This window comes from Neolamprologus brichardi, chromosome 16 (assembly GCF_056152115.1).
Source record: "Neolamprologus brichardi isolate AB-2024 chromosome 16, ASM5615211v1, whole genome shotgun sequence".
Classification (NCBI taxonomy): Eukaryota; Metazoa; Chordata; class Actinopteri; order Cichliformes; family Cichlidae; genus Neolamprologus; species Neolamprologus brichardi.
The window spans coordinates 19,026,209-19,040,158 of NC_142119.1; the positions used below are offsets into that span (position 1 = coordinate 19,026,209).

Here is a 13,950-nt window from a genome sequence, read left to right on the forward strand (position 1 = left end):
GCTGCTCTCCAGCATCTCCCTCCCACCTGTGTACTCTCCGTCTCGTTCCCTCTTCCTCTCGCTCCTACCCTGATATTGATCTGCATTCTAGCCATACAGCTGAACCGCCCGTGGCTCTGCAATGAGCTCACATCTCACTTCTTCTTCTCTGTCTTTATGAGTGTGCACGCAAGAAAGGAAGCTCTTCCAAAGCCCTACATGTCTCGGTATCGTGGCAATCTTAACGCAAAGCAGGCTGATTTTAAAACACGATTGTTGTTGGGGTTTTGGGGGTTTTTTTTAGTGGAAACACCGCGTGCCCACACGAGCATGGCCCCCTTTTGTCCATCAATAACAGAAACTGCGCATCACAGCTGTCGTGTGTTAAGGAGAGGCAGACAAAGCCTTGTTACGCTGCTGAGGCTCAGCTGGTTAAACCTCTGTTCAGTCCTCCCCCTTGCTCTCTTATAGTGTATGTGTACTGTATTCCCTTCTGGCAGGGCTGCCAGTGAAACCCCAGCAAAAAATATATATATAAATAAATAAATAAATCTAAACTGCAGCAGCACATCTGAGGTTCAACCAGCCAAAGACGGCATATGTCACTCTGCGTTTCTTTACTCTTTTCTGGGTATTTCAGCAGAGTAGCCATCAGCACATCTCCCACTTACATGAATAATCCCATGCAGGTTTGTGAGCAGTCCTATTCATATGATCTGCAATGGAACAAGAGCTAGTCTTGGTAGCAATGTGGATTTTAAAATCCCAGTCTAAACTGGTCTAAACACCCTTCATCTTTCCATCCTACTGTAGCTCACATTGTCCTTCTGCAATGAAAAACCTGTGAACTGTGAGCTACTCTGGCTTGGCTCGGTAACAGTACTTTAAACAAAACATCTGCCAGTTGAATAAATGTAAATATAAAACAGCCAAACATCTGATTCGGTTTGCATAATCACACCATTCAAAAAGCATAAAAACAGTTGCTGTGCATTAATCACATTCCCGTTTCACAGTCACTAGCTCATCTGACAGAACCAAAGTCAGTGGAACCCAGAGACGAGATTTGTGCTGTGAATTTTGTAATGTTTGCGAGATTGAAAGGGGACAAAAGTCCCCCCCCCTCTCACCCAAACAAGCTTATGTAATTGTTCACTCTTGAGTTCCATAGGTAATTTTCTTTGTTAGATCGAAAACAGCCCCACACTGAGGGGATTTTCAAGTACCAGTGAAGCAATTAAATGCAATCAAGGAAGGGAAGGGTGGTTTGACTGCATTATGAATGATTTCCAGGGCTTAGCAGAAGCCAAAACACAACACAAGGTGTTTTGGCAGCTTAAAAGTTAAAATGTGGACCGTTATTCCCACTTTCATTTGGAATGGTGACTGAGATAAGATTTCCAGATCCAGTGTAATCTACTAAACATTTTCTTGGTTTCAGTATTGTTGGCTAGGGCACTGTGCATCGATATCCCTGCTCACACGTACAAACTCAAATGAGCAGAATCTCATTTGCCTCTCATGAGCCTGACGTTTGTGAGCGCGTGCATATCATTTACATGCTCAGGCTTGACTGGACAGTTAGGCTATTTTCTCCCGCTACTCGCACACATCAAAGCAGTTCATGCTTAAGTGATGTAGGGCTGCACACTTTCTTCTTCAGATTTAGACGCTCATTAAAGTTTTATTGCACTGCCGTTGATTTTTTTTTTTGTCTTTTCTCATATTGTTTGAAGTACGCTGCTTTCATGGAATTTACAAAAGGTGGAATCTAGTGTTGTGCAGGATGACCAAAGATTCTAGCAGAGCCACAGTATTAGTCTTAAAATTAAGTCTGCATAAGTGGGCCTTTACAGCGGCTCGTACTTCTCACACTAGTATATAGAATTTTAAGCATTTTAATGTCACCATAACAAAAGTTTTACTGTTGCGTCCCGAGGCAGAACATTCAGTGCTTAACGACCTCAGTTGTTCCTCATGCCATCCTATTCCAGCACACACTGCATTGAAAAGGCGGGATTTTGTTGGTCACACCACAGCGACCTTCACTTCCCACTCAGTCTGCTCAGCAAATCTCCCTCCGTGCAGTCTCGTCTCTTAGCCAAAATGAAATTGAAGTTGAATGGCCAACGTTTTGACACATTAAAGATTGTAACATGGATGCTTTAAAAAATAGCAGATGGGGTTAAAGCGGTCCAGAGGTGCATGAGAAAATGAACTTGAAGGGGATTATTGGTTCTTATGGCCGGCGACCCACAGCTTCACGATGACACCTTGGATATGCAAATCTGGGGTTTAATATTTTCATTTTTATCTACCTGGGGCACAGTTTTTAATTTAATGGCCAAAAACATTTGAGTCTTGAGCTTTAGTGTGAACATCCTTTCTACACCAGTACAAGTGGTGTGTACTAATTCCAAACTGTATGTGTGTCTGTTTTCTAGCTGGCTCTGCAGTCACGGCTCTGTGACAGAACACGGATTGGAGAGTACTACCCCGGGGCGGTGCGCTACACGCAGGCTGACCTGTCCGACCTCAGCGATGACGATGACACCAATGTGCTCTTCTACTCTCCTGACATGACCCTGAAAGACCGAGGGCCCTGAGAGAGCGGGAGGGAGGGAGAGCGAGGGAGACAAAAGAGATGGAGGGAAGGAACACGAAGGAGGGTCAGAGCCAGAGAGAAACGCAGCAGATTAGAAACTGAGAGGGAGGAAAAAGAGGTAGGGAGGGAATGGAAGGGAAGATTGTGGGGGACAGTCAGGCAGATAGGAGCCGGAGATGAGCTGTCAGGTTCCATTATTAATCCCCATCCTTTACTATTTAATATCCTAAAGACACACACACCACACATACTGAACAGAGCTCCAGCTCAGCGCATTACTACAAGAGAAGGGGAAGGACTAGGGCGCTGTAAAGATCCTCTCGATGTTAAACGCATCTGCTTCTTCCCAAAAAAGTCTTGAAACGATTTCCCTCTCTGCATCGTATTCTGTACGTCTGCAGCATTTCGGCATGCCAGAACAATAAAATGGAGAAAAAAGAACCCATAAGGACCGCTGAAAGGCAATCATAACAAGGTGTTCCTTTAGCATTCTCTTTTCACGTCTCTGCAGGAGATTAGTTGAAAAGGAGGCCTTTAAGATGTATCCCGTGTGTCTGACGTGAAAGCATCTGCATCTACCCTGAGATTGATCCTGCTACTGAACAATTTTCTTGCCAACAGGGGGGATGTGGGTGAACTACAGAAGTGGGAGGGGTTATAAACAGTCAAGATGCCTCAACAGGCCAACTAAATCCCAAAGCACCCATGTCACCTTCCTCACAGTATTTGTTTTCTGCCTGTTTTTTGTTACTGTTGATGCAACTGCTGCACATGTATTCATTTCTGGAAGGTTATTTTGTATTTTTTTTAAAATGAAAAATACTACACTTGTTTGTTATACACTATTTATAACAGATCAATGTATTGTACATATTTAACTGTACACTCTATTTTTGTACTTTGCCTTGGACCGGGATGAGATGAAACTTCTTTTCTTGGTCCAGATCTGCTGCTCGGCGGTGTCAGTCAAGCAGAGCCGAATTCAACACGCACAGCCTTATGAACAACTACAGAGAGATGCTTTTAGTCAAATAAATCCCCTTGTAGACACACACACGGATACTTTTTTATTATTATTATTTTTTATTTGTTTCTTTAAGGTGCCCCTGCCAGCCTGTTTTGAAATAAGGAACAGTGTTGCTGATTATCAGGCTAATAGCATGAACCACCTGCTATGCTCTACCACAGCCCATTTGTTTTTTTCTAGTTTCAAACCTTCATGACGGTGGGATCTCTCCCAGCCGTCAGCTCCGTCTTTGCCAAACTGAACTACGAAAACCAACTCTTGACCTTTTTGTTTTAAATCTTTTCTGCTGAGTGTCAGCCACACCTGGGTGAAACTTTGGTTTGCAGTTCACAATCACACAACCGTATCACCCACACTGCCCCCCCCCCTCCCCCCTCCTTGGCACTGTTGCTCGCTTGATTCGGCTGCACACTCCATCAAATAAATGAGCAGGAGAGACATTTCATAACAAAGCTGAGACTAGGCCTGTTTATTTCATTTTCACATTGATGCCATTCCTCATTCCCACTTGCCTGCCTGCAAAGTGTTTGTCTGTTTACGTGTGTATGTACATTCAGGCATGTTTTAGGCGGGGCCTGCTTAAATAATGGATATTAATTATTGGTCGGACTCTACCGGACCCTGCCCATCTCCAAACGTTATTAACTGGATTTTGATTAATGGATCATGGGCAACGTGTCCTCTGGAAAACCAGATCTTTTTCCTCCACGTGCATAGACAACACAGCTTGCCCACAAACGTGTGAACACATCGAGCCCTGCGCCCCCACTTCATATAAAGATCCCGTGAAATAAGCGAATCTCCCTGTCACGCAAGAAGAATTATTATTCCCCCCTCATATCGTCGCATGCGCCGTAATTGGATACAATTTAACACCCGCGGCCCACGGGCATGTCAGCAGGCGCACTGCCTACTATTAGCTCGCCTCGCCTCGCCACCCTATCATTTGTCAGATCAGTGTTTGTGTGCTCCTGGTGCCTTTGTGTGTGTGTGTGCGTATGTGTGTGTGCGTGCGTGTGGCTCGAGAAACCGGAGCCATTGTTGGAGTCCGGCCATGACCTAGCTGTGACGCACAGAAACGGAGAGGAGAGGAGAAGTGGAGAGAGAGGGGAGAGGCGACAGCGCAGCATCAGACACTGAAAAACAAGCTGGAGCTCTGTCACCTCTGAGCCAAAGGGAGGCAGGCAGGCAGTCCTGATGGGTGTTTGTGGCTGCTCTGCTCTGCTTCCACAGGGAGCCGTGTCTGCTGTTTTTTTGTTTTTTTGTTGTTGTTTCTTTAGAGCCCCGGCAGTATTTACAGGCATCGTTGGGGGAGGGTATAACCTCCTAATACCAGCTCACCGGCTGCTTACAGTAAAAAAAAAAAAAAAAAAAGGCTGGAGAAGGTTAATGAGATTACAGCATGACTGATCTAAATAATTGAGTGGAAGTTGTTGCAAATGTAGAGAAACCTGTAAACTGGTCTCCTTTTCCCCTATGTCTCTCAATTTGTGGTCATGTGGATTATAAAGTGGCCCAGTGCAAGACCCCTACGCCCTTCTTCTTCTTATTAACCTTTTGCCCAGGTGGTCAACCAACAGGTTAATGTGGCCATTTTTTGTGGTCATAAAAACAATACCAAATGCTATAAAAGTTGACTGCAGTGTACAAAAATCTTAAAACTGTCTTTCATGCATGGTCATCAAATCTGGCAAAACCAGAGTAGCGGCTGCAAAAGTTTCTTACTCTGCTGTAAGAGTAAGAAACTACTCGGTTTTTGATCCTCAGGTCCTCTTAACGCTGACCTTGGGTCTGTGATCATTTGCTCAGAGCAGATCTGATCAAACTGTAAATACAGAACAAATATCACCAAATACCAAAATTCTATTTTTGGGGAGCGCAGCTTTATTAAGATATCGAAATGTGAAAATGCTCTAAGTGTATGTTCCACGTGTTTTTCCAGGCGTCACTAAAAACGAGACGGATTTGCCCAATCACAGTGCAGTTTGGAACAAAATGATTCAGTGTCAACACAAATGTGAATCCACTTATGTGACAGATACCATCAGGTTCCATTTAGAGTATGAACCAGGATTTCGTAAAAGCTGAAATGATCAATTTCCCCCAGATGCTTCGACTCAGCCGGGTGTTATTTTGACTGCTGGCACGGATCATTAACGCACAGTGTCCTTTGGCTTCTGTGCGTAAAGCGCTGAGATGGTCGCTCGTTCCCAACTCATATTTAACGCACAGGGTTACCAGTTTGAAAGGGCGGGTTTTACACGGAACCACGATCCTTGCCTTAATCTAACCAAGTAGTTTTAGCGCTAAAACCAATCAGGAAAAAAAGCGTTAAAAACGGGACGCGAGCCTTGGTCTGCAGGAGGACAGGCCTGCCACTAAAAAAATTGGACCCTAATCTCTGCCATTGCAGTCACGACTGCTGCGTCGAGATGTGGAAGGTCACCTTCTGCGTAACGGCTTTGACAAAATCGCGTCATATTACGAGAAGGCACTGAGGTCCCTACGAAGTTCTAGCCACAGACCAAATTAATACATTGAGAGAATTTTGAAAACAAACAAAAAAGTTGCATCCACTCGGAATTCAGTATAATGTACAAGAAAATAGTCCAAACGCCCCTCACCATCACGCATAGCCCCAAATCCTTATATCTAATATTTGTGTTGCCTCCCCAACGCAAACACACAAAGCCAGAAGCAGCTTTGCTTCTTTTCTGTCGATCAGTTAATCGACCAGGCGTCATTGTTCCAGCCCTATAATCTAAACATCGCATGCAGTCTTTCCTGGTGCTGCCAACAGGCTGCACGATCCTTTCAGGTTTTTCATTTTAACCTCTGAGGATTTGGTCCAAAAATATCAGTATAAGCTGTGCAGAAAACCTGCCTGTGTGTGACTCGAATAATCCCCTGAAATTCGAGAAACACCACCAATGACGTGACCTCGGTGGCCGCGATCTTTCCTATTTATAGCTGTCGCTTGCGAATCGTCTGTTTAACGTCCCTATCTCCCAGCTTGTCGACCGCAGGCCCGCTACTGCTGCTGCCTGAGCACAGTGCAGCAGCGAGCGGCGCTTTAAGCGCTGCGATCCGGCCCCGAAAGAGTTAAATTAATCTCTTTCTCTACCCTCGCTCTCTCTCAACACACACACAGGCTGCCACCGCCCCAGATAACAGAGGGGCGCCTCTCCCCAGCCAGCCAGCCTCCGCTAATCGCAGTGGCAGGAGGGGGGAGTGGAGTGCCGGCGGCCTCTCACAGCGCTGGGCTTTTTATTGACGCTGCCTGCCTGTGTGTCTGTGTGTGTGTGCATGCTTGTGGGTGCGTGTCAGAGCGAGAGAGAGCTATAAAGAGGTGTGTGCGTGTTTCCGTGCGTGCGCGCGCGTATGTGTGTGCGCTCCCAGCCAGCAGCGGAAAGCAGGCAGAGGCGGGGAACTGGGAGGGTGGGTGGCGAGGTTATGAGCGGAACTCGACAGAGGCCGACAGACGAGAGAGAAGGAGGGGAGGATGAGGAGGAGGGAAAGCAGGGAGGGGGGGTAGATCTTTCTTGTGCTGCGCTGCTGAGAGCCGCCACCGCTTCTCCTTCCTCTCAGATAAGGTTCGTTTGAAGGTTTTCATATTCTCCAAAAAAAAAAAAAAAAAAAGAGCGAGAGAGGGAGACGGGTCTGTTCAGTGTTCTATGCGCGCGCATTTGGAAGCGGGGATTGCCGTTTCTAATCCCCACCACCACCCCATCCAAGGTCGAAATAAGAAATGCGTGACAGGGATCGCATTTTTTTTATGTCATGAGCCCACTGATTGATCGCATCGATGAATTTAGCAGCCCTATTGATTAGGGCTTAATCTATAGGTTAATGTCTCTCAGCGCTCCAATTATTTTCTCTCTCTCCCTCTCTCGCTCGCTCTGCTTCTCTCGCGAGCAGCAGCGTTTTGGCTCAGAGCCACGCTCGCCCTGCCGCGCCAGGCTGTAATTATCCCCGGTGAGGCCGCGCTAACACAGCGTGGCGCGCCTGTGGGGAACCGGTTAGCCCTACAACACCGGGGTGGGGGGGCAGCGGTGCGCGCATGTGCGTGCCAGAGCGTGTGCGCGCGCTCGTGATCGTGCGCTGGTGTGGCACAGAGGGAGAGAGAGAGAGCGGCTTCTGTGTTGATATTTCGGTAGCCTGTATCAGAGCGCATTTCGAGTCCTCGCACGAAGCGCGGAGCTTTGAATTGCAGATTAGACAAAAGTGATTTAAAGCAACTGATGGCGGGGCCTTACACTTAGGAAGGAGAAGAAAAAAAAGTCACGATTAGTTATTAGATATGCAAATGAGTCCCCCCAGGTGTCCACGCTTTAGCGCAGTCACCGTTTTTAAGGTGAACTCGAACAAAGCAAAACATCAGTGAGTGTGGACTGTCGTGAACGGCGAGCTGCAAGCGAGCATAGATCTATTGATTGCACACGTGCACATGTCCGGGCTTGTGCGTGCTAGCGAGTGTTCAGGCAAGTTTCTGTGTTTGAGTTGCAGTAAGCGATCCATAACGATCTGCAGGTGGATTGTGCTGATTAGTACCGGCTGCTGTGGACTGAGCTGCGTGCAAAGAGCTTCCTGCAATCTGAGCCCGCCTGCCTAACTGGAGTGTGTGCGTTTGTGTGTGTTTGTGCGTGCGTGTGTGTTGGCAGTGAGCCCTCTTTAAAAAAAAAATGTGTGTCGGCGCTGTGTGGCTTTATGTCTCCGTTTTTAGGCATCTGACAAAACGTGCGCCGAAGGTGCACATGTGAACTCACCATGCGAACTGCGTGCTTTGCCAGGCCGCTGCTGCTTCAGTGTCTGATTGCAACAGCAGATGGCTGGATCGCTGTGACCCCCCCAGAGTGCAGCACTTTCCACACCAGGATGCATCTGTGTCTGTGCGTGTGTGTGATCAGTTTTGGTTCTTTTAACAAGATGCACACGTTACATGCGTGCTTCTCTGACATGACATAAAATGGCAGTGAGAGGAAGGCATCACGATTTAAAGCGCGATGTTTTTGTCACTCTCATCCACTGAGAGGGTTTTCAAAGGCACATGCTGTTCTCGGGGCTGGCTTTTCAAACCGCAAAGTTCACACACAGCCATAAAAGTGAGGCCGTTATGAAAAAAGAAAAAAAGGGCTGGACTCGCTCTCCCCAGACCTGTTTATGTGTCTCCCTCAGACTCTCTGTCAGCGAAGGTGTTTTTCTGGAGCTGCAGCTGTGTGTTTTTGTGTCCAGCGCCAGAAATCTGGTTTGCCCTGCGGTTTCTCCCAGCAATATTCATCCTAATCCAGTTTCCCAGTGAGTGATGGAGAGAGCCACTTGCCATCAGCGCCCCTCGAGTCAGAGCTGGAGGGGGAGAGAAGAGAGAGGTGGGTGTGTGCAGTGATGTCTGTCTTTCCAAAATACCCTCTGACTTTCTTTTTCCTGACGCTAGACTCTGTCACGTGAGCACTGTAGGTTTTCCATATTTGTAAACGATTTTTCTGAGAGAATTCTTGGTGACTTTGTATTAAATTGAGGCTCATAATAAAGCATAATGTTGGGACGGTTGGACAGTTCTGAAAAGTAGCCCACCGAATCCCTTTATAAGCCAGTATTTACACTAACAGCACAAACAGCCCGTGCTTTGCTAGGAGATCTCAGGGTTGCCAGGTTGGATCCTACCTGCAAAAATCTGGGCAGCAGAAGTAAATGGGACATATGGTGCAATGTGGCTGAACGTGTAGAGCATGACACTCACTTTGCCAAGGCTAAAGATGGTGTTATATGTAGTGGGGGGAAATAAACGTTGGCATATTTCTTTAGCCTGGAAAGAAACATTTTAGCAGAACCAAAATCTGGCTACAGAGCTACGAGGGCAGTTTGTCACATGCCAGCTGCCGCTTGTAACTACATAAATAATACATCTTAACCAGGATAGTCCAAAATGCGTAGTTTAGAGTCTCGGCTTGCTGTGTTTGATGGAATAAAAAGATTATTGTGCGTCCTGGGCCTTTTCTTCAAAATGTTACTGCAATTCCGTTACCTCCCTTAGATCCACAGGAAAAGTGGAGGAGAAAGCAAAACACCACCAGCAGTGACTGAATGTTAAAGTTTATCTTACAAGTCTCATTCAGCCAAGTTCATTATCTTCTTCTTTTTTTCTTAAGAAAGACTCAAATATTGCCTAATTCTTCTATTCTTGTTTAATGTAATCCAATCATTGTCATGCTCCTAAAACCAACATGAAAAGTCTATTGGATGGTGTGTGTTATGTGTTACACACGGTCCCATCTGTCAGCAGCTCCTGTTCAGCCTCTCCTAAAGTGAGGTATTTGAACGACAAGCTACATCCTCGCCAGCTGGTGAAATAGGAGTGGGCAACAGCTCCTGGGAAACCGTGATGTGAACCTGCTCTGTGGCAGTGAAGCTTTCTGTCATCGTTAACCTTCAAGGTCAAAGGTGCCAAGTATGCAGCCTGTGGACTCAGAAGTGGTCCGCTAAAAGGTCCAAATCTGTCCAAAGTGTGAAAATTTCTAATGAAAGGCAGAGGAGGATGTCAGGACTTCTCATTGCATTTTTCTTTTTCCTGCACCAGAAAGTGTTGTGTTGCAATCCAAACAAGAGGTCTGAATCACTTTCATTTTTCAAACTTTCCTGCTTACAAAGATAATAACCACGGCCTACCATAGCAGTGGTTACACCATAGGGCCGTGCCCACGTGTTTCACTGGGTCACGATGGTAGTGTTTCATTGTAATGAGAGCAAAGAGCCCATCATACTTCTGTTTCTTCTGTTCCTTCTTTGTGGAACCAGCTCCCAGTTTGGGTTTAGGAGATAGACACACTCTCTGCTTGTAAGATTAGGCTTAAAACTTTCCTTTTTGATAAAGCTTATAGTTAAGGTTGGATCTGGTGACCCTGAATCCTCCCTTAGTTACACTGCAGTAGGTCTAAGCTGCTGGGGGCTTCCCACGATGCACTGAAAATTTCTTCTTCACCCACCTCTTTTCACTCACTACATGTTTATACTCCACTTTCTGTGTTTTCAGTGTGTCTCTGTACTGTCTCTCTCCCATCACACCAAACCAGTTGCAGTGGATGGCTGCCCCTCACTGAGCCTGGTTCTGCTACAGGTTTCTTCCTGTTAAAAGGTTTTTTTTCTTATCACTGTCACCAAGCCCTTGCTCATGATTGTTAGGATTTTCTCTGTATTATTGTATTATCTTTACCTTACAGTGGGAAGTGCCTTTAGACGCCTGCGCTTGTGATTTGGCCTTATGCAAACAAAATAAAACTGAAGTGAATAGAGCCCACTCTAGATGAAATTTTAGTTTATGTTCTAACGTGAATGCCCGTGAACATAAATGACAACTTAAATGTCAGAGTATGGCTTCATTTTGCAGTCACATCAGTAGTGATTTGATTGTAGTCTTGTTGCAGCAGCTTTAGAGTTATGTCAACAACAGTGCATGACTCAATCCCGTGCTACTTTATCTGATAAAAGCTGACTCAGATTTAGATTTCTTTGTCAGACTTTTTCTGCTTCTTTATGAATGTTTTCCTGTCTCTCTTCTCTCACCATCAACTGCTCAAGGCAGACAGCTTTCCCCTCCCCGAGCCTGCTTCTTAGATTTTTTCCTGTAAAAAGGGAGTTTTTCCTTCTCGCTATTGCCAAGTGCTTGCTCACAGGGTATCATCTGATTGTTTGGCGCTTTCTCTTTTCTTTTGAAGGTCTTTATCTTACAATATAAACTACCTTGAGACAACTGTTCTTGTGATTTGGTCCTGTACATATCAATCTACATTGAATTGATTATACTTTTTCAGGTTCTGCAGGGCAACACCTGGTGCGTCAGTGGACAAGCATCATTTAAGTGAAGCAAGGCGTTTCCTTTTTCCACGCTATGCTGAAATTATTCTGAATGCAGCCTTGTTGTACAGCAGCACCAGCATAGACAGCTCACTAACTCAAGCTTTTTCATTTGTCTGAAGACACACGGGCGAAAAAGAAGTGTTAAAAAAAAAGTGTGTCTGGTTGTACATATGTGGTCATAAAATGAAGGAAGGAACTGCAGAGAGGTTTAACCAGCTGAGACCGAGCAGAGTAACCCGCCTGCCCCACTTCTTGCCAGATGTTGGCTGAGATGCACGATTTTATAGGTTGTTGACCAAAAAAAAAAGAGAAATAAAAAGCAATTAAACCATTTTTCCTATTGATTAAACATTTCAACGCGAATGACAATGATTTTAACACCTCGCAAACAGCGCTTTCACATCGAGTTGGTTAAGCGTGAACACGGGGCTCAGCTGTCTTGTGGTTTAGCAGCTGTGGTTACAGTGGGATAGGTCTCATTTTTGAGAGGTACAGGTGGAGCTGATCAGAGCAAACGTGCCCGGCAGTTCACCCTGAAGTTATTTAGGTTTGGGAGAAAAAAATAAAAAATAAAAGGCTCTTTAAATTGCCTGCAATCGAAACTTGCACAATGGCTTTTTCACCTCGAGTTATGTCCAGCCTGAAAAAGCACTGCTCTTGTCGTGCACCCAGCTACCTTTTCTTTTCATTTCACAGAAGAAGCCCACGTGCCTCTGACGCCAAACTTTTGGCCTTTACGATGAGTTGAGCTTCTAAACGCGTCCATATGTGAGTGCTCTGTGAGCTTTGTTTATTTGTGTGTGACTGTCTGGTTTAACTCCTACTTTCAACAGCTGTGGCAAATGCAGCCAGACCTTCCATTGCCAAGTCTCCCTCTTTTCCTACTCCTACTCTGCTTCTGTCTGTCTGTTTTTCTGTCTGTGTGTCTGTCTGTTGGCTTTCCTCTCTTTCTGCCTGGAGCTCTCTCTCTCTCACTCCCCTACATACACACACACCCATGCAGGCACACGATCCACACACCTCAGGCTTGATATTCATAGCCTCCTCCTCCTTTACTTGACATGGGAGCCTTAACAGATGTGCCCCAGCCTTGAGCAGCTTCCCCCACTCTCCCCCTCTTCTCTCTGTGTCTCCACTGCCTTGTGCTTCGCTGATTTTACCTTATCTCATCTCAGGAAAAAAACGGACCAAACTGGCATTTAATTTGAAAATAAAACAGTGGTGTCAAAATTCGAACATTCACGAAGATGTGGATGAAATAAGGAAGCTAAGAAGATGCTGCTGTTAAAAACATAATCCCCCATGTATGTGTGGTTAGGTTAGAGTATCGGGCCATGTTAATTACCTTCACTCAATCAAGCGACAGAAACAGATTAACATGCATATATGTAACTTTTCCTTATGTCTCTTTATATATTTAAACATAAATGTCCCTGTATCTGTTACTAAACTGCACATTGAGATCTAGAAACCCAAGTCCTTCATTGAACTAATCCTTTAGTCAAATACCTATTTTCATTTTTCATCACTGAATTATTCTGGGTTAAAACCTCAGCTATTCCTGTTTTGGAGTTTCGGCGGCTCTCGTGTGTGTGTCGGTGTTTCTGTGTGTGTCTCTCTTTGCGCGTGCGCGCGCAGTGAGTGCCGTGAGCTGGAGGCTTATGGTAATTGCGGTCTCCCGACTGGCCTTCTGGGTAGAGCTGCGCGAGTGGGAGTGGAACGAGCCGCACGGTCTCGGCAGCGCTCATCCATTCTGTGCGGCACTCCCCGTACAGCTCCGTGCGTCCTCGGTGCGAACCGAGGGCTCCGACCGGGCTGTTGTCTACGATCCTCGAAGGAAACGCGCGGGACGGAAAGCTACACGGAATAACCTTCAGCAAACCCTCTGCGACACAGATTCCGCTGTCGGAGAGGACATGGAGTGACGGAGAGCTGGAGAAAGGGGCTTTTTCCGAGGACGGCGTGCTCCGCTGAAACCCAACATGGCGCTGCTGCGCGGTACGGCCGAGCTGAATTAATTTCTCCGCGATTCCGCCGACCTCGTCACCTGTATCCTTCAGGGGTCCGGGCCATACGGCGCAGTGCTCTCCCACTTAAAGGACCTTAACGGATTTTCTTTAGTGGATTTCTCTGTATCCTGCCGTTTGTTTTTGCTCGGCGCAGGATCGTTTTTTGTTTTTGCTTTATGGAAACCCAAGTGACATTTTCAGCAGCAAAAACTCCTCTTGAAACATAGTGGAATGGATGAGAGCTGCTTGTAGACAAAAGAATAAAGACCCAAAGCTTTATATGTAAGACTTGTTTTGTTTTATGACAAGTGAGTAACCTGTTAGGCACTTTTAGTTGTTTTTTTTCTCTCTCTGGCCGGGATCGTCTGTCTCCAGCGGACAGGACCGTGACCGGGCAAGTCTACGTACGCACGGATCGCTGCCCTTCCAGTTAACTTGGAAAAAAAAAACAGGGGGGGGAAGAAGAAAAGAAAAAATAA

The 13,950-nt window shown here is 46.0% G+C and overlaps 1 protein-coding gene across 2 annotated transcripts in view; it reads left to right on the forward strand.

Annotated features, from left to right (window-relative positions):
• Positions 1-3,636, forward strand: part of si:dkey-100n23.5 (cyclic AMP receptor-like protein A) — a 51,608-nt gene extending 47,972 nt beyond the window's left edge. For both annotated transcript variants that reach the window (XM_006788194.3, XM_035906820.2), the window contains one exon: positions 2,424-3,636. In XM_006788194.3, the coding sequence (XP_006788257.2) occupies positions 2,424-2,585 (162 nt within the window). In that variant the 3' untranslated portion in view covers positions 2,586-3,636. The remainder of the gene's footprint in view (positions 1-2,423) is intronic.
• Positions 3,637-13,950: the final 10,314 nt, after the last annotated feature.